Genomic DNA, 26,474 nt, shown 5'->3' with positions numbered 1-26,474 from the left:
TAAAGTGGACATTTGTGTTTCCATGCGAGTGGCTCTCAAAAACTCTAACAAAGTAACAAAACAGATTTCACGAAATCTAAAACAGCCATGGAGATAAGAAATATTATTTCTCCATCAAAACAACAGGATTTAGTTTGAAAATATCCTAAAATAACATATATACACATATTTTAATTCAGTTTATTACATTTTTTTTAAATGTGTGATAATCCTCCAATGTATTTTTCAATCAGAAAAATTACATTTTATTAAAAGGTAGCCTTCCAACTTCCTACGGCAGATCTTGGAAAGATCACGTGAATGGAGATTTTAACACTAATGGCAATGTTTGTTTTCCCCAGACATCCTTTGTTTCAGGGTTGGGGAGGATGGCAGCAGGGACGAGTAATGACCATGCATTATTAAAAAGCCTGGAGTGCACCCGTCATTACCGCCTGTGTGTTAAACGCTTGAGGTAATCCAGGGCAACATTTTACAGTTTTTAATTTCCTTTTTAATTATTTAATTACAAAATTCGTTAATTTAATTAGTATAAAAAAGTTTATTTTAATTCACAAAGCCATTTTCTGTGTCCTATACTAAACTCAAATTTGCTTTTATTTTGTAAAACCAACATTAACAGGAAAAGAAACAACTTTTAAACTACCATTTGAACAGTCAATGCAATTTCATGTAGAGTTATTCCCAATTTATTTCAGAGAGATGGACATGTGACCATCTCCGTGTTTGTAGAACTCTTCCAAATAAATTAACTTAATCTTTTAACATCTTCCGTGCATTATAAACGAGATATACAGTCAAAGCCTCCAAGTAGTGATGAGGCTAAAAACATCAGGCAGTAGCTTGTCCACATGCAATGGGAGCGTCTAGTTTATTTATTAAATTGGACACACATAATAGTCAGCAGCGGACTTGAGTTTGATGCATGAATCCTGTTTGTTGCGAATGCGGCATTACGCCGGGCTAGGCGAATTTGTTCAGAAATGTTTGACTTTCTTCTTAAGAGTGCCACTTATACACCGGAGCGACTTATTCTCCAGAAAACACGGCAGCTTATAATAAGAAAACCCTCAAAAACCAATGATTATCCCATTTTAAGAGTTGGCTCTGGATTTACCCAAGTAGAGCACTCTTTTGGCACATTTACAGAGACGCACTCCGATCATTTTTTTATTTATTTTCAAAGCGTTCCCAGTGCTTTTTTAATTATAATTATAATGATGTTGTTTTTTGCCAAAATAAAAAAAACCTAAGACATAGTTTCTGCAGAGCAGCAGTAGTTTATTAGAAATTTGCCCTTGAGTTGTGCCCTCCACTTCCCTTCCCCGTTACTGAGAGCCCATCTGCTAGCTTACAGCCCCCACAACCCCAACCTAACATTCGAGATGCAACAAAAATGGCGAGCAATTTCCGAACTTTCCAGCTGTACAGTTTAGAGCCAGATGCCAGCATTCAATTTTGAGATGAACTTTCTTCATGCATGTCCTCCATCATCAGAAAAATGCCACAAAATATGTAAAAAACATGATTTTCATTGGAGCAGGTCTTTAAGGACTTTTCTCAGTTAAAAAGAAATTGCGTGAATGTAAATCTGAGCTGTTAGAACAACACGTATGTTTTCTTGTTTGATAATAATAATAATATAATAATAATAATAAATTTTATTTAGAATGCACTTTACATTTTAGATAAAATCTCAAAGCGCTACAATGGAGGCAGAAATAAAAATGGTTTACAATAAGAACAAAGTAAGACAAAAATAAAACAGTGATGATGGGTTTAGGTTAAGTTGTGATGGTTAAGGAAATAAAGACTTTCAGAGGGTTTCCCTATAGACACAAACAGTAAGTCTGCATCTGTGACCTCTGCTTTCAACATTAATGCCGCCTCAGATATCTGATAAGCTCCATCCTCCTTCAAAACAATCTTCAGCCTGTCTGTGTCAAGAAGAAAGGACATGAATGGAACAAAGACGCTGAGGAAAGTGTGTGCTTGTTCATGTGTGTGAGGCCGAGAGTGTAGAAAAAGGAGTATTCATCCTGTGCCAGCTGAACTCACTTTGATCTATTCAGGTCAACGACGGCCCGGGATTGTATGAATCATGCTGTGATTGGACCAGCACCAGATTAAGAGCACTGCCCTGTCACACACATACCTAAACCCATACCACTTCGTGTGGTGGCTTTTTTTGTTTGTTTTCCTGTGTGTGCACCATTTTCTAATTTGTTTCCTATTTATGAGGAGAACACAAACTACTAACAAAAACTTCAGTTTTCTGTCTGCCTAAAAGATTTTTTCTAGAGAATCAAGAGAAACTGAAATATGAATACAGCCTCCCAAAAACACAGAATGATGAGGTAAAGAACAGGTTTCAAAATGATGAACTGCTGCCCTCTGTTGTTTAGCTTTTGTTAGCACAGACTGTAAAACAGTCGTATATAGCATAAGAAATTGAAGATTAAAGCGAATTCAAGCAACAATTGAAATTCATGAGAAAATTAAAAGTTAAAAAAATATTTTATAAATTTAATTATAAATAATATAGCAAAACTAAATTTAGAGTAAACAAGAAATTAGTTTAGGAAGAAATTCCAGTTTAGTAATACTCTTGTAAATAATAAGCTCAACTGTCGAACTGTATTTAGGTTGTAATGGTTATTACAGTTTAAAGGCCGTGTCACAGCAAGTACTAATATTTTGCGCATTTTTTATGTATGAAATTTCAGTCTCTTGCGATACATCCTTGATATACGTAATTCATACGTTTTTCCTTGCATTCGTCGATGTGCGCAGCTGTCCGTCAAGGGTTTCAGCTGTCGGGTCTTTACGTGAATTCAGTTTGTAATTCAATTCAATTTTATTTATATAGCCCAATATTACAACAATAGCCGTCTCAATGGGCTTCATAGCGGTAATTGTATAAAAACATTAAATCAGCCATATAATTCAATAGGTAATTCCTAAACTAAACTAAACTAAACAGAGTACGATAAACAGGGCATCCCTGCCCTTAGACCCTTCATCTCGGTAAGGAAAAACTCCTTAAAAACAAGTTGCGAAAAAAACCTCAGGGATGTCCACATGAAGGAGGGATTTGAGCTGTTCAAAATTTTTAGCCGGTTAAGAATTACGTAGTTTAAAAGTATTTCTAGTTATTTATACACATAATGATTATAACCATCCAGCAACTTGTTGCTTTATGGTGCTTCATGGTTTTAGCCCACCCCTTCTATAATCACCCTCCTACCCCCCCCCCCCCCCCCCCCCCCCCTCTCTCTAACATCCCTCTCTTCTTCCCTTCTTTCCTTTTCCGTCTGGTCTCCAACACAAAAAATTTCAAATAAGATTAAAATGAATAAAGTTTGGCCTCAATTACAAAAGGGGTTTATTCAGACATACCTCTGGTTTGTGAGAAGATTCATAACCCCTGTTGTTAAAATAAAATATGTCCAACACAAGAGACCTTCAGCTCTCATCTGTTTGCCCAGCTGTTGGACAGGACAAGTAAAAAAGAAAAACGTACTAATTTTTTTTAAATTACTTAATTGACGCACAAATCACTGGTGAAGTGCACATAAACAATGCAATAATCACACACGGTTCATGTTCTACATTGATTTACGTGTTCTTTGCGTGGTTTATTCGTACGTCTTCCATGAGTTTATTGTGACGCATCTGTGAAAAGTTCACGTAAAGACCGTAACTATTCTTACTTTTTCCACAAACAATTCGCAAAATGTATGTAGTGGCTGTGTGACATGGCCTTTAACTAAGTAAGTCCACAGATATTGAATGAAGTATGCATTTGTTTGGGTTATACACAAAACTGTGACCATTTATAAAAACTTTGGAAAACACTCAAATAAGTTTTTCTTGCTAAAATCCACTGGAGGGTGCTGTCTCCCTCCCCAAAACATCCATCTGTTTTTGTTGATTAGGAATTTCACAGTCATTAATCAAATCTACAGGGTCATTGGTTTTGCAAAAGAAATAATAGTAGCTTGACTAATCAAGATCAAGAAAAACCAGTGAACATCAAAGTATGCTGCACGCCGATGAGCAAACGGGTCCTTGCAGAGATTGGCTGCTCACTGGTTCCACCTCCTGAGGCAGGCTGCATGCATCACCAACGGTAAAAGGAGCTCTCAGACTTCGTGAAACATGAGAGACCTTACCACAAAATAAGAGTGAAACCTGCTTTGTTCAGACCTCTCCCCTGTTCACTCACATCTTTCTGTTGTCAGGGAAATGTATTATTGGCGCTGTGTGAACCATTGTTCATTAGAACAAAACAACCTCAGCATCAGTTATATAACACTAAGACTTTTTAAAGAACACAATGTAATCCCATTCCTTCTTCTAAACCATTGTCTGAATTTACCCTGTTATCACTCAGAAATTCGGTATTACAGCAACAGAAACACTATTCTGATGAGTTGAATGAAGTGCTGCCACTGAGAACTATCCTAGGAAGTTCTTAGGTGACTTCTTAAGACTGGACTGTTCTTCTCACCTTATCTGCCAAGTCATTAGGACCCAACGGCAAATTTTCCATAGAACAATTGCCATCTCCAATAATGGTCCTAAAGTCCCATAATACAACTACAACTCTTACTCCACCTCCAGCAGCCTCGTGTTTCTAACAGACACTTAATATCCAGTCAAAGCGCCTCTGAGGGCTAAAATACAAGCAAACCATTGACGTACTTAGATTCCCTAAAGAATCAATGCTGACCACCTTACACTAAAATATTTATCCTGTGAACAGAACAATGAAGTTTGCCAAAACAACTAAAAATCCAGCCTTTCTGTTTATTTGTTTCTACTTCCACCTTACAAGGAGGAAGTGAAAATGATGAGTGTGGTAAAGGATGTGCGAAAGAAAATAACCAGAGACAGAAAAAAAAAACTGTCCTTCTGTTGGCTCTCAAAGGCCTGTGCTTCATTAAGTGCCTGGCAATAAATTCAGTGCTGAGTGGAGTGGGTGACAGCCCCGAGGAAAAAAATTGGAAATGCTGAGAAGTAATAGCTCTAAAGAAAAGAGAAAGTTAAATCATGAGGACATCTTGTACTGTGAGAACACGAACTGAGTCTCTTTATCACAGACGTGTCGCTCCAACACAATCAGTGAAGAGACTTTTTCTTGGACCTGACGGGAGCTTCCATCTGACAACAACGGCATCACCATGAGGACTTCACACACCAGCAGGGAGGACGCACGCCTTGGACTGACTTCCACACATGTCATGACAGCATTTGCAAACAAAAGATTCAGCTGTGATCTACCCCGTGATTCGTTTTGATGAGGATAAATCATAAACAGACAATTTGATGCAGTTTATTCTAAACCTTTTTCACTACCATCGGAAATCTGTGCAACAAATTAAATATTTGATTTTTCTGTTTAAAAGCGAACAACAACAAAGACTTTATTGAGTCAAATTAGATGAGCAGCAGGGATGGCAAAATTATTGCTCGTACAATTTTTTTTGGCACAAGAAAAGAAGCCGAGGGTTGTTAATGACACTTCAACTGCATGATAATCTGTGCTACATTTAAATTGTTTTTAGTCCTTTTATTAACTTAGTCTTAAAGAAATGCAAGTTTTGTTATACAAATGATTTTGTCCTTATAATTTTCTTCTCATTTTTTGCTGTAATGTACTGGAAAAAGCAGCTAAAATGCACATATTTGAGGTTAGAACAACATGCTAAAAAGTGCTTTGACAAAAAATGTCAGATAACGGTACCTTCTTTTTCTTCCCTCAAAGTGCACAGTTTCTGTTTGAGCAACCGCAAGAACAGCTCTGCACATGTGCAAACGGCTTACTTGTGGCTCCTGCAGTTTGTCCCTGCCTGCCACTAATGCATGTTGTACAGAGTAAGAACAGCAACGTGTGGGGCTGCCTTTTTATTACATAGTGTCATGTATACATAAGTTCAATTCATCTCATTTATCACTACACTGAGAGGGAAAAGGAAATACTAAGAAATGCTCAGTTTTAAACCCACAGTGCTTTTCGACCTTGATTAAGACCCAAAACACTTTACAGTCACAGTCCCATTCATCCATAGACACCTTCACACAATGATGGTGGCTGCACTGTCTTAGTGCTCCGTGACAACTGTTCTTCTTGGTGGATACGGGTGAAATTTGGTCAAAATTGTCCACACTTGAACAATACTTAAAGGTAAGTAAGGGAAGTAGGTGAAACACAGGCATGTTGTATTGTTTTTTTCTGTTTTTCAAATCCTGTGCATTGTTCAAGGAGGCAGTAAGTGCTGTTCACATAAGTGCACACTCCTTCCACCGTGTGACTGTTAGAAATGAGGAAATAAGACAATTTGAGCATAATTTGTGACATCCTTTTGCACTTGCATATCACACACAACCCATGCGTGTAGCTTTTAAGCGCTGTCAGTAAGGGATGTAAACACACCTTACTAACAACTAGAGTGTGGCGTATGGGCACTATACGAAAGCTGCACTTGGACGTTAAAATTGCGTACAACTTGCATTATTCTTCTAAACGCTTCCCAATACACTTATGCACAACAAATGTACCTTCCATTAAGGTCACCGTACGAGCCTTAAGGGAACTGCAAGACACACCCGCCCTCAAGATGCAGCACCTCTCATCTACGACCCTCCAAAGGCCAAGACAACCCAAAAACCTGCAGAACCTGTACAGGTCACCTCCCAGTAGCAAAACGTGAATAAGACTCTACATGGCGCCAACCTTTATCCACCATGAGCTGCTAGGTCTTGCCGAAGGACACTTTAACACAATGGCGGGAACTGAAACTGTGAACCTTCCCATCTGAGGTCGAGAACTCTACCTTTGTACCGCAGCCTCAAAATAGTCAAAGACTTGTTACAGATGTCTTACATCCATTTCCAAAATATCTCACAATATTCTCAGTTTAGTTTCCAGGTGTTGGTAAGAGAAATATTAGACATCTTTGTGATTGCTGGATCATATTGAAATGCCAGGCTTGTCATCATTATTAACATCATTGCAATATTTATCATTAATATCGCAAATGGTAAGTTTTCCTCACATTGTGCAGCCCTATATGAAGCTTCAAGAAGATAAATAAAACCATAAATGAAATGTCTCAACAAAGCTTGGAGAGTATTTATTCTTGCGCCAACAAACAAACACGCTGCTTGCGCTGCACCCCCATGGCTGTTTTAATAAGATCTTTAGGGCATGATTATAGGCTGCCTGTGGTCCACAGGTGGGCAGTATACAATGGTGTGCAGTAAGTTTTAAATAGAAGAATTTTAAGACTGTCTGAACATGGATAAAACCTGCATGAAATGTATCATGTTTGCCTGAACATAAAAAATACAGTTTTCTATGAATTTCATCATCATCTGTTAGTTTATCATTGATGATATGTCCAAGATAATTTACTTGGTGACAGACATCAAGTTCAGAATCAAAAAAGTTTAAAAGCAGGAAAATTAAATGTAACATCATCCTTTGCATGACAAATCAACACAGCACTTTTACTAAAATTGTGTAAAATATCATTTTTAAAACCAAAGTCAGAACAGACATTTAAAAGTTGTTGCAATCCTCTGCAAACATCAGATAATTAACTTTAAAACCATGCAACCGATTTTACATGAATTTGGATTCTTTGGAAAGGTTATCTACGTACAAGTTAAAAAGAAGTGGGGATAAAAGACCTCCTTGCCTTACCCCATTAGTCATACCAAACGAAAAAAAGACACCTGATCCCCATCATTTTCTGATTGGCGAACCAGAGAGCTAGTAGTCCGATAATATACCATGGTATGCCCTAATTCTTCATTTTTGTAAAAAGTTTGGTGTGATTTACCCTGTCAAAGGCTTTATATCAGGGGTGTCAAACTCATTTTCACTGAGGGCCACATCAGCATAGTGGTTGTCCTCAAAAGGCCAGATATAACTTATACATGTAACTAAATGTAATGAAAAATAAATGTAACTGCTCCTTAATGTAAAATAATATAACTTTTACAAGTGACAATTACAGTTGCATAGAAAACATTTGTTTTCTTAATACTCTAGCAAAAATCCTTTTAAATTTGATTCTGACGGGTTAGGTTATTTTGGCAGTGTTTAAGTCCTAATGTATAGTTGCCCTATCCGATATTTTAAGTCTGATTCCCCCTAGATATGAATGAAAACACACCAATTTTTATTTTTTATTCTAAGAAATTAAAAACCTTTATGCTCTCGCAGGCCACATAAAATGTCATGGAGGGCCACATTTGGCCCACGGGCCTTGAGTTTGACACATGTGCTTTAGATGCGTCAATAAAACACAAGTACAGATGAATTGTACTTGTCTGTACATATTAACAATTTCTTTTAACGCAAAAATGCACGTCTGTCACATGTTGAGCTTTAAACCCAACCGATTATCAGCAGATAAGATAAAATTATTAATTGATTGTGATAAAATTCTTTCCAAAACCTTTGAGAGGACAGTAGGTAATGCTACAATTGCCAATTGCCAATACAGTCAAGCTTTCCTATCTTAATTTTAATAACCGGCACCATCAATACAGACATCATAGAGTCAGGTAATATCCCATAAGTTAAAAAGCCAGTAAAACAAATGGCAAGAAGCGGAAAAGTACTCGGGCTGGCATATTTAAGATGCTCACTGGTAATGTGATCTAGCCCACATGATTTATCAATGAGCATCTTGATGGCTTCAGAACTTGGTGTGAGGTTACTCCAATGTTAACATCACTCTCTCTTTACACCATTTCAAAAATATTCACTTTTAACACAATTGAATAAGGTCTCCAGAGCTGCTACGTTGTCTGCACCTGAGACGTCCATGTGTTCGCATGTACATACTTGCACACAGACACACACTGTTGCTCTCTTGCACACTTGCAAACTATCACTCAAATCCGCTATGACGTATCATGTGAGTACCAAGCTACATACTTTTAAAGAGGCAGGCACATTTGAGCCCTAGTTTCAACTGAATTCATAGTATTTGTGGAAAACCATTATAATGATTCCAAATAAAAATTGTCACCAAATTTAAACATTTCCTCATACTTTAGGCCTGATTTTCACCAGCTGGCTCATCAAGTGAGGTAAAGACCTAGCTGCTGTTAAGTGCTAGCTGGCTTAAGCTAGTTAGACAACAATAATCTAAAGTTCAACATATAAAAAAAGGAAGTTTTCTCTGTGGTCAAAATCATATATATGAAAAAGTGCTCATAATTAAATTAAGCACATTCATCTCAACTTCTCCAATTGTGCATATATAACCATTTTCTTGTTTATTAAAGCATAAAGTTCCATTTACCATGTCTACACTAACCATGCATAACACTGATTATATGTTTGAGTTGTGCTAAAACTTACATCTTTTTGCTCTTTACATAAAGGTACCAACTTTCATTTGAAGTAAAAACCATAATGATGAATGAGCTTGGCAGTTTTACGATTTCTGATATTATAAAAATCATTTAGTTGTAGTTCAAATTACTAAAAAGCTTTAAAATAACCTTAACTACCAAAAATAAATAAATAAATTAAAACTTTTAAACTCATCACTTTGAATTTGTACAAGTGACTCACAGTGAAATGCCAGGATTCACTACTTTAAAGACGCGCTTTAAGTGTTTTTTAACATGTTTGTCAAGCATTTTTCCGATAAATAATGACTTTAAAAGAAAATCATTCAATGATTCAAATTATTGTGAATCAGGAGCAGATAAAAATAACCCTTGTGCTATCTTAGATGACCCCACCCTTGCATTGACGTGTTCTCCCTACCATGACAAAGGTGGATAAAGGTGGAGAGGATTTCATGTAATCCATGGACACCAGTGAAGATCACAAATCATTGAAGAAAAAAGATTCAGAGCACTGTCTAGTGGGTCTAAATGACCCAACTCCAATGTTAAAGTGCCTAGGATAGCACAAGAGATACTGACGTTTGGAAAAGATCGTATTCGTAGAAAACACACAGGGCAGGCTACAAGCTCTCCGCTCTGCTCCATTATAATAAATATGCCGTACATGTCAACGCCTAGATCCATCTACCCCTATGTTTTTTCATCTAAGATGATATCTGGCTAAAACTGTATCGCTCCAATATACAGGAGGGCAAAAAAGTGTTCATTCAGCCCCCAATTGTGCAAGTTTTCCCACTTAAAATGATGATAGAGGCCTTTAATTTTCATCATAGGTATAACTTAACTATGAGAGACAAAATGAAAAAAAAAAATCTTGAAAATCACATTACCAGATTTTTAAAGAATTTCTTTGTAAATTATTGTGAAAAATAAGTACAAGTAACCCTCATAAGTACCTCTGCACCATTGACTTCTTTCATGAGGTCATGCACAACAAAGTCGGTCAAGACAAAAGATCAAGGTTTATACTTGTGCAGAAACAGATCAATCACCTAAAATTAGCCTACCACTCAGGGGTTTCCATGATAACCACCAATATTAATTTTAAGTGACCAAGTGCCAACTTAGAAAGATTTCCATTATAAGGGTCGTGATTAAAAGAAGACAAAAACAAATACAATTCACAATTTTCCTTCAGAAAAACTTATGATACTGTTTGAGACTGCTATGAAGCATGCACTGCATGGTTTGCTCATTGATTAAGCTATTTATTTCAAAGGAAGAATCGGTTAACTGAAAGGAAAACCCCCAACCCGGTGGTGGTGGTGGCGGTGGTGGACGGGGATCCTTGCTCTTGCAGCTGCTCGTTTCTCTTGACTCAAACTGAAAGAATAGGTTGGCGCTTGCTTCCCCTCTGAATAAAAGTCATGAATTGAAAGTTGCATTGTTTTAAGATTTGTTGACTCAGAGGCAAAGACAGAAAAAGAACATCCCAGCCAGGTCTGAAAGGAGCAGAAAGAATTGTGTAAAAGTGATCCTCAACAACAAAAAAATGTTTGCTTCTCAACAGAAGAAAAATCTTCTTGATAGTGTTGTTTTTTCAGTACAAACCCTCCCTGTCTGCTCTTTAGCTGATCACTAGAGAACACAGTCACGCAAACAAAGAAAATGAAGTCTTGCTCATGACATGTAGGCAGAACACCGAACCACACAAAACAAATGTGCGTTTCTTCTGAGTCATACTTTGTATTATCATTATCTGATTGACAGGAACCGAAGTAACAAACGGTATTATTGTGTGAATGCTGAGATATGCGTTCAGTCTGGTATCAAAACATTCAGCTCCTGCAGGAGGTTCCTGCTTACTTTGCATTTCTTTTTAACTGTTTCTCCTTTTTAGATTTTTTTTAAACATTAAACTGTTATGCATTATGTACACTTAAGGTAAATGGAAAAAAATGTCTTTGATGAAACAAATATAGACTTCCTTAGTTAATTTAGCATTTACCTTTTAATTTGACAGTTTTTGCAGTTAAAATGAGGTTTTTGCTCTAATTGTATTTTTTAGGGGACTTATTTTATCCAAACAGACGAAATACCTTAACAATTTAGAAATGAGTTTAGTGGTCTAAATTCCCTTCAGGGTCCAGCTTAACTTTCACACGAGGTTTTGAATGCAGCTCTGGCAAAAGTGCAAACTGAATCCTGACAGGTTTCTATGAACCTACATTAGATGACAGCCATCAAACATCCGTTTCAGTATGACAACAGCTGCTGACGTCAGCAGCCAACGAACACTGGACCACAGGGCTTTCTGAAACAGCAGCTGTTCAGAGTGTAATTTTAATCCAGAACCAAACAACGGAAAATCCTCATCTGAATACCAAGAAAAGAAAACAATCTGCTTAAGTCCTTCTAAAGCGTCAGCACTCTTTTAGACACAGTTAGCCCATTTAGATTTGACAAAATAGCACAGTAATACCATACCTAGCCTTAAATTTCACAACTCTCATATGGAGCTTTGGCAAATAAAGAGATCATTTTTGGTTTCCTTTGATTTATCATCCAACTAATTTGTGGCCTTTTTCATTTTTATCCTTTAAACCATCTTTGTTTTTATCTCAAGAATGAAATAAAATATTGGGAATGCACAACAGCTATCCAATACTAGCATTGGCAGATAGTTTCATAAAAGTACTATTATCTGCAATAAATTGTATTTCTGTAAGTAAGTCTTCAAGATACTGTTACGTGCAGGGGTTGAGGAAGTACCCGGGCGCAGAGAGGAGGAGGCAGAGGATTCCAGGGGAACAGGATCTTTATATCAAAAAACTAAACTAAACTACAAACCAAAAACCACTGCTGTAGGCAGGCAAACTCGAAACTCTAGAAACAGATGATATACACGAAACAGGGGGGGGGTCAGCATAATAAACCATGGAGCAGCACAGGGGGAGGAGGACTTAAAAACATTCAGAACAGACGAGACACAGGTGGAAACAATGAGGGCAGATGGGGACCAAAAGTAAAATTCAAAACAACAATGTAACAGAAAACCTTTCAAAATAAAACGAAATGAACTCAAAACATCAAGAAACAAAAGACAACTAGAAAACAAAAGGAAAGAAACTAAATCCGTGACAGATACAGGTGAGGTGCTTTTATTTAACTCATCAAAATTATGGTCTTATGTTTAATACCTTGACAGAGTTGGGGATTTTTACCTGCTCCTTACAACCAGAGATTGAACTTTTGTCTCTGTGATGCTTCTTCCTCATCACCATCAAGAGTCCTTATAATCGTAAATGTATTGTTATTGCGATTTCAGGCTGTCATCGCAAAAGTCGGCCAAAACTGCAATAAATGGTTACCTTAAATGTGCTAAAACAATCTCATGGCAACTTGAAGTAATTAACAAATCAAATAAATCCCTTCATGCGTTTGACAAATCAGATGGATGCCTTCACGTTGTTGACCAATCAGATGGAGCTCTCTTATTTATTTATTTATTTATTTTGGAGCTTTTTTATGTTAGATATTCGCCTCATTTGTAAACAAGGGTCATTTGGAGTGTAATTAAAGTTATGTTGACTCTTATTTAAATTCAACTGTTGCAGTAAAATAGAAATGTCATTTTTGGTTGTTTCTCTGTTTGTTCATATGCCGCAAGTTATATTGTCATCGCAATATTACTAATATCACTAATATCGCATAATACCTTACAATATCCACCATGGAGCTCAGCCCTGATGCTGCCTGCTCTCCAGCTCTCCCTTCCCTCTTTCCTGCCGATTACCCGGCTTGGGTGTTTCCACATTCTGATTGACTGAACACAAATGAGCCAGGTAATCAGCAATAAGAGTGTACAGAATACATACTACAAGAATATGGGTACTAGTTTATGGGTCACTTGGTACCAGGCTGCAGGAAAAAACAAAATACATTTATGGTAATTTAGATTATTTCCGTTTTGTTTCCTTTTTGATTCTGAAGGACGCTTTATTTTGGAAAACTACCGGATTCTCTCCAGCACATTCATCTATGACTTAGTCTTGACGCATGTCAAATCTGCTACCTTTTTTAAGGGGCCACCACTAAATTAAAAGCTAAAATAGTTAACATAAAAAACAAACATTGGAGCCATTGGTGGAAGAGTCTTCGACTTCAAAGGAAAAGAAATCTGGTATTTACAGACAAAACCGTGAGTCTTCAAAAACATGGATTTATTTAACAGTGGTTCCCAGCTAAGGTCCCGCTATGGTTTTCCCAATATGTGGCCTTAAATGGCGATATTCTACAAAATAAATCTACCAAAGAATAAAACTTAATTCAAAATACCAAAATTAGTTAACTACAAGACAAAGAAAAAACACCTGAGCCAACTGTCTAAACTTTGAATGGCAACTGCAGAATGTAGCTTCTCATTCAGAAGGGCAGGACACTGAAAGCAGTGTGAACGACTGTTCTGCTGCATGTGCCATTTGAGGCAGGCCTGAACAAGTCCTGCTTTGGAAAGATACAACCACCTTACAGAAAAAGAGGAATGTGTGTAATTTTCATCGACTGTGCTTCAGAAAAAGAGACGGCGAACATCTTCATCCTCAAGGATTCCTCTGAAAAAATCTGCCCATCTGTTTCAGTCTGTGATTTACAAATAAACATCTTTAAATTGTTTTTATCCTCTTCACAAACTCAACTTCCATGATATAGTATTCAATTGGTAGCACAACAAACAACATAATCACTACAGCACTTTAATCAAGAGAAGGAAGTGTGAACATCTGGACAAAACATTTACAATATCGGTCTATCAAAAAGCTGCTCTCATAACTGCTTCATGTAAAAACATCTTCTTATTTGTGTCAATTGTATGCCTTTGTCCTGAATTTCTGAATTCTCATAATTATTTTCCTGACATAAATTTTAGTTCTCAAAAAATCTTTAGTCTGTGTCCTTAGGAAAGTTTACAGATATTCACATTGTGATGTAATTTTGTCATGGACAAGTGTCGAACAGAAAACTTTGTCAACCATAATGTAAGAGGAGCACAACAGGAAACTGCCCTCTGAGCACCGCCATCCTGTGGGTTGTTTATTTTAGGGTGTATGCAGATATTTGGTTTGCTTAAAGTGAACCAGAGTTCGTTTCCCCCTGTTAAACCGGAACTAATTCTAAGTCTGAATACTCCCAAGCTGACCCTGGTCCGGTACCAGGAACCTTCGCTCTCTGACACATCTTTGGAGGTGGTTCGTGTCCAATCAGACTGACCTTTGATTCGCCCCGAGATTCCTCAGTCTGAATACAATCCGTCCTTGGAGCAGAACAACTGAACCTAAACGGCCTCCCTAGCCGACATAAAGAGTAGGAATAAAGTAACAGATGAGCACCGAACAAATATAAAGCTGCAATTGTCGTGTTATTAAACACAGCTGAAAACGCTTCTTATATGCGTTTCTGTGTCTTGTTACACATCACGCAGCCGGCGCTGCTTTGACATCATCCTAAAAGCTACCTTGTAGTTCCTCAACAGAATTGTCTTAAAAACAATGGCATAACACTACAACAGTGAGACATTCCAACTCACTGAAATGTTGGCGGATGAATGCAGACTCCTTAAAACAGCTTTTATCGTGACACACATTGCTTCTCCCAAAAACTTGTGACTGAATTGGTTTTCTTCGTTCAGTTCCCATGTACATTCAAAATGGTCTGTGTAAACAAACATGGTGAACATCTGTGAACAACCAAATGCCAAGACACTGCAGACTGAGTACAATTATTTAGATCAGGGGTGGGCAATGCCAGTCCTCAAGTGCTGGTGTCCTGCAGGTTTTATAAATTTCCCTGCTTTAACACACCTGATTTTAATTAATAATCATCATCAACTCTGTTGATGACAGTCGTGTTTGTCACGGTTGTGTTAAAGCAAGGAAACACCAAAAACCTGCAGGGACACTGGCCATCGAGGACCGTAATCGCCCAGCCCTGTTTTACATAGACCCAAAAGTCGTAGAGAGAGGCAGAGTTAGACTCCCATCATGTAATCTGATGATCTCTTCCTTGAAAACACAATGAACACGAAGACATAAATAAGACGCTGGCCCAGTTTCTGCGTACGTGTGAAAGGAAAGCAACCACTATGTATTGTAAGTGACAAGGAAGTCAAAGAACAGTTGGTTCTTCAATCTGACAGCATCACCTTACAGGCAAACAGGCTGAGATCCTAAAAAGTGACTCTCACTCTTCCCACAGCCAGTACATCCTCCATTGTTTGCAGTTACAATTAAAGTCTTGCCACTGATTATTCCAGTTGTGAAAGAAAAACATCTGTATCCTGTGGGAAAACAATTATGGAAGTGATTTAAAGATTAACTGTAAGTGCTTTTCCTTATGGAACCATTTGTTTCTTGATTAATACAGTTTCTTAAAAACAAAAAAACTGGTGCAAATTGTTGGAACCTATTCAAAAAGACAGGTTTTAAGATAGCTTTATTTTTTTGTTTTTTCAATCTTTCAAGTCAATTAATGAAATGGTTTTTGAAGGATAATTTCAGGGCTTTAGATAACTATAACTACTCCAGTGAAAAATATCATATAAAACAACAGGATCAAATGAATGCCTCCCCAAGAGACATTTCCCCTGCTTTAATCCCAACTTGGTGGAGTACACCTGATCCAGGTATTTAACAAAAATCAAGGCAGAGATGCCGGAAAAACAAACAGAACAGCATCACTTCCAGGAGTAGAACTTGACTTAAAGCTTCAAACAGGCATTTAGATGTGTGAGCTATTTAGAGTAGTTTCCAATTCCTAAACAGGTACTACATCAACACATGACACAACCACATAAATACATGAGCAGAAGCTGACGGAACCACTGACAAAGACATCCGGTTGACAAGGATTCCTTATAATCGTGAGCCCACATAAAGGCCAAAAAGCTCTTTATTAAATATTCAAGTTAAAAATATCACACACTTGAGGTGTGACAAAGCATCCTTGCAGCAGTAATGTCTCGAATCAATGGGCAACCATAGAGCTTCCGGATTGAAACCCTTTCAAAAACAAAAAATGGTGGCTTACAGCAAAAACATGCTTCCAGTTAGGTTAAAATAGACTTTAATAAGATTTTATTTTCAGGAAAAACTTGCAGAGAATTAATTTTTATGAATTTCAACATTTCATTAGTTATTCTGCCTTCAAATTGTATTTTTTTTTTTTGTTTTTTATTGAATGTTAACCATCCAAAGTTAAATTTACAGTAGAAAAAACACATTAACTGATACACATAAAAATATATTTATGTTTTAGTATTTAGTGATAATATTTTTTAAAAAGGAAGTTATAAAAACCTTGTGGCATGAAATAGTTGTATTAAAAAGAATGGCAGCGTACATACGTCTCACTTGATATGAACTTTCTTTATTCTGTTTTCAACCAGGATAGTCCAGGTGAATAAGCAGAAAAGGTCTAAGCTCCACTTTCACCTTTAAACTCTGAGTGATGGACGAATCCTGTGGTCATGTGGGCAAGCTATTATCCATCAAGTATGTTTGAATAAAGTGTTTGTCCTGCAAATTTCCAGGCCAAACACACCTGTCAGCCTAAGTTCTCAATTGTTCAAATTAATGTTTCTCCAATGTCTTTACCATGGATATTAAACCTACCCAGATTTTACTTTGAAAGTTTAAAACCTGGGTCCGATTCAGAGGGCTTGTAGCAAGATAAAAATCCAGTGTGGGTCCTCAGGCAAGACCCTTCGTGCTGCTGACTATCTGGGTCTCCCTGTCCCTTGAAAACACTGGGTTGTGCCAGGAAGGGCATCCGGCGTAAAAACTCTGCCAAACCACATGTGCAAATCAGTGAAAGCGGATTTGCTGTGGCGACCCCTTCAGGGATAACCCGAGAGGGGAACAACAACAACTTTAAGGAAGTTTAATAATTCAAGTTCCACTCCAATCAACTTTTTATCTATTGTAAAAGCGTTCCCAATGTTCGTGTAATTATAATTATTTACAGAACATTGCTTCAGTAAAGGAGCATTTATTCATCAGAAATGTACGGTATCTCTGAGTTGTGGGCGGTACCATTGGCACAGAGTTACCCCGCCCCCTTCTCCTTCTTATCGCTGAGAGCTCTTTGTTATGTGCTCTCCCGCTAGCTTTCAGCCCTTCACACCCCTAACTCAACGATTAATCAACTTAATTAGGCCTGCACAATATACCGCAAATTTATGGTTATCCGACACTAAGCTGTGCAATATGCATACCGCAAAAGACGGCGAAAATCGCAATAAATGTTTACCTTAAATGTGCTAAAACAATCACATGGCAGCTTGAAATATTGAACAAATGAAATAAATCCCTTTATGCATTTAACCAATCGGAAGGACCTATTTATGTTGTTGATCAATCAGATGAGCCCTTTTATGTTTGATGTTTGCCTCCTATGTCGACAAGGGTCATTTGGAGTATAATTTTTAAACTGTTGCAGTGAAATGGAAATGATGTTTTTGGTTGTTTTGCTATTTGTTTATATACCGCGAATTATATCGTTATCGCAATATTAATCACCACTATCGCATATCGCGAGTTTTCCTCATATCATGCAGCCCTAAACTTAATCATTTAGTGGATTTATATTCCGACAATCCAACCATATGGATCCGTTTGATGCAAGCTGTTAATTGAATCAACGTATACCATTATAAAATTGTCTGAAAATTAATGAAATCTATGATAACAATATTAGAAAATACCATTTGGTTTGAGGCAACTAAAATGTGAATTAATTTGCCTCTTTTTTTATTTATTTGTTTGTTTGTACACATATTAATTTACACTTGAGGATCTTGCAAGAAATACAAGGACTCTGGAAAACCTCCCCTGCACTGTTCAGTATTCAGGTATTTCTCTCTGAGTCACACTGGTTGAAGTTTTGGCTAGATGTCATGGATCCATTTTAGGTCAGTGGATCAGATCGAATTGGATCATTTTAAATGAACTAATATCAACTAGGAATCACATTGGCAACCAAAAATTATGATATGAATCGAATCTTCGTTAAAATTAACCGTTACACCCCTACCCCCAACCTAACAACAAAAATGGCGAGCAATATTGGAGCTATCCAGTCGTCCAGTTTTGAGCCGGTGGAGCAGGAAGCTTGGAGCCTATCAAGCGTTTTTTTTTCCATCCCAAATAAGTTCCATTTTAAAGTCCCCTTTTCGCCCTTATCTGATTCCCAATTATTTAAATAAAGAAATACTCAGAAATGTCATTTTAAGCCTAATTTTCTTTAGATATGTCTTCCAACATCAGAAAAATGCCACAAAAACATGTTAATAACACTATTTTCCTCGGAATGGGTCTTTATTAGATTTCTTTTGTGTTAACGTTTGGATGGTTCTTCAAGTGTTCAAAAATAAAGAAATAAATGTCATGGTGTACAGATGTGGAAGACCCCTCTCCTTGCCTTAGGGCACTATGGTAAATAAAAAGGGAGGAATAAAAAGTGGACTTTTGCAGTTTAACAGACCAAATCCCATATTAGTTTCAAAGTAGTATCTTTTCTGCACCCCAAGACTTCCACTCTGGAATTTACTATTGCGTGTCCTGTAGTCATTAGCTGTTGTGTTGTGAAACTGCAGTCTCTTTCAGTTGACACGGCCTCACCGTTTGAGGAAGGCTTAAAGCGAACTTCAGCGTGTCACAGAATGTTGGTTTCATTAGTCTTCTTATCTGATTATCACTTTGAGTCATATTCAACATGCTATTATTTTATCACTATTAAACTATGATGATGACATTCCTATTATTAGCGTATTTGTGCGTGTGTGTGTTTGTGGGGGGGGGGGGGGGTTAATGCTGATAACAGTTCTGATGCACTGAAGAGGAAGTCATTCACCACATTGGGAAACTTGGTTTCTCACTTTATTACTCAGGTTTGCACAAGATAGCTATTGTATTTGTAAAAGTTAATGTGAAACTGTTAGGTCCTTCGGCTGGAAATGAGAAAAACTTTGCATGATGTTTCATCGGAATAATGAAGAGGCCTCATCCTGTTAACATCAAAGGTGCGGTCATAGTTCGATATAGAAGTATGCATGAGCGAGTGCAGACTCTTGTCCTTTTTATATCTGCTGGAAGGATCACACAGGAGATTAAAGATGTACAGAAAGGCTGCATTTACACTGCATGTCTTGATGCCCAAATCCGATTTTCTGACTATATCTGATTTAAAAGTGACCCGTACCCGATTTTTGCATTTACACTATACAATGCTGAAACTACCAAACGTAGACGTTCTGACCCTGACATGCTAGGAGCAGTGCGGCCAGGCTTGTAGCCTTGTGTTAGCGGCAGGGGAAATGGCTTTGTGATGGTTGTGCACTCCTGATGATTGTACACTGTGTCACCTTTCAGCCTCAGGCTTCAGACCGTAGTCGGAAACCGCTGTTATTTCCGGTCCGATCCCGGTTGGGACGCAAACGGTAACAAATCATGTGGGACACCGTTGCTCTGGAACAGGCTAGTAGCCATTTATTTCTTTGCTCGGATCAAACGGTTATTAGTACAGCACAACGTCTGCAAACGCTTCCTTATTCAAAACTCAGAGAGAGCACGTACAGTCTCTCTTTTCCTCTCCCGCGCATCCCCTCTCGTTCACCTGGGTCATTAATGAAAGCCCAAGGCAACGCCTCCTTCCGCCGCTGCGTTGCCTCAACCGCAGTCACACAAAATAAACAACAAAAAAAGGGGGGAACAAGCTAAGCTGCTAACAACAGCTTCTCAGGACTAAGGCAGCATTTCCGCCTTCCGAGGTGCGTCCGAAGGAGGACCGCGGAAGGCGAAAATGCGGAAATGCTTGTTGAAATTTACCCCGGGAGTAGTAGTAGCTTTGTCTTCGGACCGGCAGCCGGATCGCCGAAAGCGGAAGTGCTGCTACGCAGACCTGAGAAACTGTAAACCATCATATGAATTTCTGTTTCCATTGGTGTCCAGACAAAATAAAGGCTGATGTAATTCCCATGTGACATGTTTACATCCAAGAGGCTCATTGTGGCATTGCCCAAGTTCCCCCACGGCAAATGTTTTTTGCATGAATTAGCCTTAATATAATCCTTCTTCATGGTCCTTGCAACCAAGAAAAAAGCACAGACCGCACGGATTTAAAAAATAATGAGCGAGCAGGCCCTTAATAATAATCATGACAGTAATAAAAGCACATTTAGAAGATACGTGTTGGTCCAAACCCCAAACGTTTAGCATGGCGAAATCTGCTAGAGCTACTGAAGGGGCTCCAGCTGTCCTCGAACAGCAAACTCAGCGCACAAAAGCACCTATAATAAGTCATGTGATCTCAGTTGGTGGTGTCCACCTGAGTTGACGTCACAGACGCTCGACTCGCATTTACTGGGGAATATCCGATTTGTCTGCTTACATGGCACACGCAAATGCACGTATCCGATTCGTATCCAATATATTACCACATATGAATGAGGCCTGAATCCGATCTGAGAAAATGTTCACCGGTCATACCCGATCTGTGCCACATGAGAGGAAAAAAAAATCTGAATTGGGTCCCTTGAACCATGAAGTGTAAATGTGTAAATCACAGAAACTGTAGCACTATAAGAAAGAAAAGTGCTAAAAGCAAAAAGGGGAAATCCTTTTTGACTAGTCTGATCAAATTAGAAAAAAAAAATCTGTTCATTTCATTTAGAAAATGCAACATCATTCTGATTCAGTGATGGATTTTGTCTTGAATCAACTTCTTGTATATTTCCAGGCAGAAAACAGCTTTAGTTGTAACTATTTATTGAATTTGTAAATCTATTAATAAAGTCAATACTTTGCTATATTAACACCACTGGTTACCTCGGAATTGATTTTTTTTAAATCAAATAAATTTGTTTTTGAAACTTGATTTCATTGTATGGTGTTTGAAATCAATACTGACCATGTGAATCAAAATCCAATTGATTTCATATTTTAGGGGAGGATAACCAGCCCTAGATTTGAGATTTGATTTTATTTAAAAGACCCACTCCAATCATCTTTTGATCCATTTTCAAAGTCTTCACAGTGGTCTTTTACTTGTGATTTTGCCGTTTTTAGCCAACCTGTGTCGTTTTCTAGGACATAGTCTGCAGAGTTGAAGGAGTTCATAAAAAATTACATGCTCTCCTACTAGCTTACAGCCCCTTGCAAAATGATCCAGATGCAGGCTTGGACGGAGATGAACATGGATCTATTTGTCTGCAAGTGAATGCATCACAATGAGGCGACAAAGGACGCTTGTGGCCTGCCTTTAGGCCGTGTCACACAGCCACTACGTACATATTACGCACATGGAACGGATAAAAATTGGTCATTCGTGAATGTACATGGAAGAAATGAGACAAGTTGTGGTCTTTACCTGAAAATTTCACAGATGAATCACAAATGAAACTTATTGAAACCACTGGAAGATGTACGAATAAACCCCCCAAAGAACACATAATTCCACAGTAACTATGCATGATTATTGCCCTGTTTATACGCAATTCTTTAGTGATTCATGCTTCAATTATGTAATTTTGACATGAAATGTTCCGTATGCAAGATATAAATTATACATCGGTGGTAGTACGTAATTTTCAACTAACCACTCTCAACTAACTGAATTCACGTAAAGACCCATCGGCCGAAACCCACACTGTACATCTCCGCACATCGCTGAATGGACGTACCAAGAAACACGTATGAATTATGTGACGCATGTATCACAAAAAAAACGATATTTCATATATGAAAAATGCGCAAAATGTACGTGGTGGCTGTATGAGACGACCTTCAGTACAACGTCACACCTACAAGGTTTTGTCCAGGCATTTTTTTCGTCTGCATCATGATTCACAACGATTAGAATTAAGAAAAACTCAGAAATTAATTTTAAGGCTTTTTTTTAATCCATCATCCTCCATCATCACAAAATATGCCACAAGAATATGTTAAAAAACATTGGAGTGGGTCTTTTAGCAGGAATACAATTTTTTATTTATGTTTGTGTCAAGTTCCATTGAATAAATTCACTACTGTTTTTGTTTTTCTCAGTTTAGTTGCACTTATTATTATTATTATTATTACTATAATTATTATTATTATAAAGGGGGGTTTTACCTGAATTACCTGCTGATGAGGAGTCCTCGTGGTCGGAGCTCAGCTCTCCATCACTCCTCCTGTCGGGGGTGCTGAGCCCGGAGCCGGGGGACCTTCTCAGCGCTCCCCGCGGAAAGGACGGCGACAGCCGGCCTTCATCGCCGGAGTCCAGGTCCCTGCTGAAGCGGAAAGGCGGCCGTCCGTCCCGGTGGCTGCTGCAGTGGCTGTCCTTCACCACTATCTTCGGGGTCAACAGGTTACACCTCACGAAGTTCTCGTTCAGCTCCGCGTCCTCGTATTCCTGGTCGCTGCCGTCCTCGTCCGGGGGGGCGGCGGTGGGGGTCTTGAAGCTGGGCTTCACCGGCGGGACGGGGATGGGGACCGCCTTCCCCGTCCTCCCGCTGAACCTGCTCTGTTCCCGGTCCAAAGGGCTGGCAGTTCTGCCTGCGTTTAGCTTGAACCCCGGGCCGGAGTCGGACTCCTTGGTGGTTCCCTTGCCGCTGCTTACCTCGTCCTGCCGTGGCGGTTTCCTAACGTTCTCCGTCTTGGTTTGAGCGCACGCGCCTGCTCCTCCAACCCTTTCCGGGAGACTTTTCTTCAGACGAACCACGGTGGTCTGTAGGTAAATCACCTTGAATTTCTCCTCCTTCAGAGCCTGCTGGAGCTTCTTCAGGTTTGCTTTACACGTCTCCAGCTCCGACTCGATGTCCTCCACGGAGTGTAACTCCATGCGGGGCACCTCTCCATCAGGGAATTCGTTCCTCCAGTGTTTCGCGAACTCCTCCTGTTCCCACATCTTGATGGTCACGGTGTGTGAGATTCGCTAACTGTTCCGCCTTCACCTTCACTCACACAGAGCGCCGCGTCTGTCGCATAAGCCCACCTTCGGTTTCTTAACAGAACAGCCAAAAGACAGTTTCGGTAATAGCCCGGCCTCGTTCAGCTCAGCCACATCCTCAAACGGACCGCATGCAGCGCGGATGCGCAGTGATCGATGCAGATAACCAGTTTGACTCTGTGCTGAAAACTTTCAAGACTTCCTGTAGAGACAGTCTGTGCTGCCTTCAGGTACGGCTCGGAACAGTGTCAAGCGCCAAGATTCTGTTTGAGTCAATGGTTTCTAGAATCTCAGGAGATCCTCTGGAACTGGTCGACTGCAGTTGTATTTTTTTATGTTTGCTGTAACTTTTTTTTTTTGCAGCACTTCTTTTGTTGTTGCTGCAATGGCGGTTCTCGGCCACCGTATTACACATCTTTTCAGCCCTCGTTTATGGAACATGGAACAGTCTGCCAAAGGACTTGAGAGCCGCAGAGAGCAGTTGGGGGGTGGGAAAGGGGTAGGGGGTTGTATGTAGGTCTAGGGAGAGGGCTCTATTTTAATTTTTATGCACGTTTCTATATTATTTACTTTGTTTTTTATTAATGTAAAGCACTTTGTGTTACATTTTTATAGGAAGGTGCTATATAAATAAAGTTTGATTTGATTTGATTTGATATCCAGATTCACGAAATACCCCAACCTTTATCAATGAAGATAGATAAGTACAGGTAAAATATTTCAAAACGATTTAGCGGGCCAAAAAAGAAACAAAAGAAGGCGAGGCAGGGTATTTAACAATGAAATGCAATAACAACTGGAATGTACTAATATAATAGAGGGTTTTCAATACCTCCTTCTCCACTGCATGGTGGTGTTTACCAATGCCAGTAAATCTGAGTACATTTGAAACTTTTAAAATATTTCTGTTAAATGTCTCATGTACAAAGGATTCCAACAGTTTTGAAAAGCAATTTGTGTTCTTATGTCTTCTTCAACTAAATCACTTTTTTATGTCTTGAGGTAGTTGGCAGGTAAACTTTAAGTTAAATTGATTTCCAGCTGGAAATCAATTTGTAATACACTTTTTTTAAAATATTTTGTCATCATTACCATTCACAGTAAAAAAAAAATTAACACTTTCATTTACTTTATCCATTTTAAAGCCTAATTAAATATGTAAAAGTAAAAGCTTGTGTTTAGTTTTAAAAAGGGAAAGTAACTGTCAAAAGTTTAATTTAATAGTATGTGGAAAAGAATCAGAACTAAAAATGAATGCATAAATATTTTTTATACGGATATTTTTCCTCCCCATTCTTATCTAAATTTTGTAAAAGTTATTTTCTTCAATTTTTTTGTGTTTGTTTGTGTATTTTAAATTTCTGTACCAGAAATGCAAAGCTTTGAAAATTCTATCCTGAAAGTTTAGGTATAGGCAATGTAGTGTGAACTGAGGGCTTCTCTTCTTTTTCTTTTATTTTATATGTATTTCTGCACAGGAGATGTGTTTCCAAGCTCAGTAGTTTTTGAACAATAACTTCCTCATTTTCTTTTTCACTTCTAGTATTGCCAAATCACATAATCCATGATGAAATATTGGTCAGTTCTGCCCTCTTTTCCTCTCTTATCTTAAAAAAATGTTATGGCAAAAACATATAAATATGTGATCATTACATCTCTTATCAGAGTGCTCCACAATGAACCAAAATTCTTAAAACTGTTGTAACCTTAACCTCCAACATAGCTCACAAATGATAACTTTTTTTTCCTTTGTGGTAGAGGAGGGGACAAAGAAGCTTTCTCAAGTTTTTGGTGTCCATCTGGATTGTCCACAATTAAAACAAATTAAAAGGAGATTTTCCTAAAAGCTCATGGAACAGCTGATCAGTATTGACAAGCCTTTTTTGGTCGAGCTACAGGGATTTCTAAGGACAAGGAAGCAACAAACATTCTCAAAATTGCTGGGAGATCTTTGGGGAGTCTTCATCACTAAAAAGAGTCTAGCTGAGGCATAATGGGTGGAAATGTTATGTCAGTCAAGAAACGTGATAAACAAGTTCAAAAGTAAAGGCTAAACTACACGAAGAATAGTACACAGAGCCACATAATCACAGATTGGCCTGCAGGCTGCATTCTTTTCCCAGCATTCACACTCATCTAACACCTCTGAGGATGTAACCATTAACCCCCTGTGTGTGCTTTAGTCTGTGCCACTTTGATTCTAATTCATAGTCAAGTGAATATAAATACAAAAAAAATGTAAGCAAAATTAGGAGTTTACAGTCATTGAAAACAAAAGCGAGTTATGCCTACAACACAATACAACACAACACAATTCATTCTGAAGATTGAAGTGCACTTTTTGTCAACTCAGATTAAATGAACTAAGGATTAATTCAAGCCATTCCAGCTCTAGATGAGGCTCTAGAAGAGCCATAATGCAACAACAAGATTAACCACAGCATTGTTAATGTCAAACATATATCTGTAACCCATGGATCCACCTTAACCCTACATAATTATGAGAACAATATTTGATAAACCCCTACTTCATTAGCATGATCCAAACTTTCCTTAGAAACCCTTAGTAAATTACTTGGTTCGTGTTTTCTGTCGTGTAGTTCATCCTCACTACACTAGAGGCAGTAGAATGGCTTTTTCATGGTCATTTCAAAAAGCTGCCTCCATGAAACATCAAACCTCAAAACACTTTTGGTGGGAAAATGTTTTGACAATTTCTTTAACTTTAGGATCAGAAAAACTCATTTATTGTTATTAATTTTTTTGGAATGACCATTTTCTGTATTTAAATAATTCAAAATGTGTCAATAATAATTCTTTACAATACAGTTAAATCATTAAAAAAATATGTGGATCAAATTTGAGACAGTGGGTAAATTGAAAGGGTTTAAAAATATCTAAATTTAAGAATAATAATCCTCTGTCAACTCTTTGATGTACAATAATGAGCTTTACAGGGTTGAGGCAGCAGTTGGGCGAAGTAGGCCCAAGTGTTTTTTTCTGTGACATTATGGGACACATATTTGTGAAGGAATGTTGACTCACCCTTCAATGACGCAATGCTTCAGGTTTGCAGGTATTCTCACATATGGTTCTTTCACAACATTGCAATC

The 26,474-nt window shown here is 38.2% G+C and overlaps 1 protein-coding gene across 2 annotated transcripts in view; it reads right to left on the bottom strand.

The window, feature by feature from the left end:
- Window positions 1-23,657, bottom strand: part of abr (active BCR-related) — a 118,729-nt gene extending 95,072 nt beyond the window's left edge. The window contains exon 1 of one of the 2 annotated variants that reach the window (XM_011483721.3): window positions 22,545-23,657. In XM_011483721.3, the coding sequence (XP_011482023.1) occupies window positions 22,545-23,319 (775 nt within the window). In that variant the 5' untranslated portion in view covers window positions 23,320-23,657. The remainder of the gene's footprint in view (window positions 1-22,544) is intronic. The other variant, XM_011483722.3, reaches the window with a different exon arrangement.
- Between the last annotated feature and the right edge of the window lie 2,817 nt (window positions 23,658-26,474).

The sequence above is a fragment of the Oryzias latipes genome, chromosome 14 (genome assembly GCF_002234675.1).
Source record: "Oryzias latipes chromosome 14, ASM223467v1".
Lineage (NCBI taxonomy): Eukaryota > Metazoa > Chordata > Actinopteri > Beloniformes > Adrianichthyidae > Oryzias > Oryzias latipes.
The sequence above is the reverse complement of the archived record's forward strand: the minus strand, read 5'-3'. Positions and strand labels throughout refer to the sequence as shown.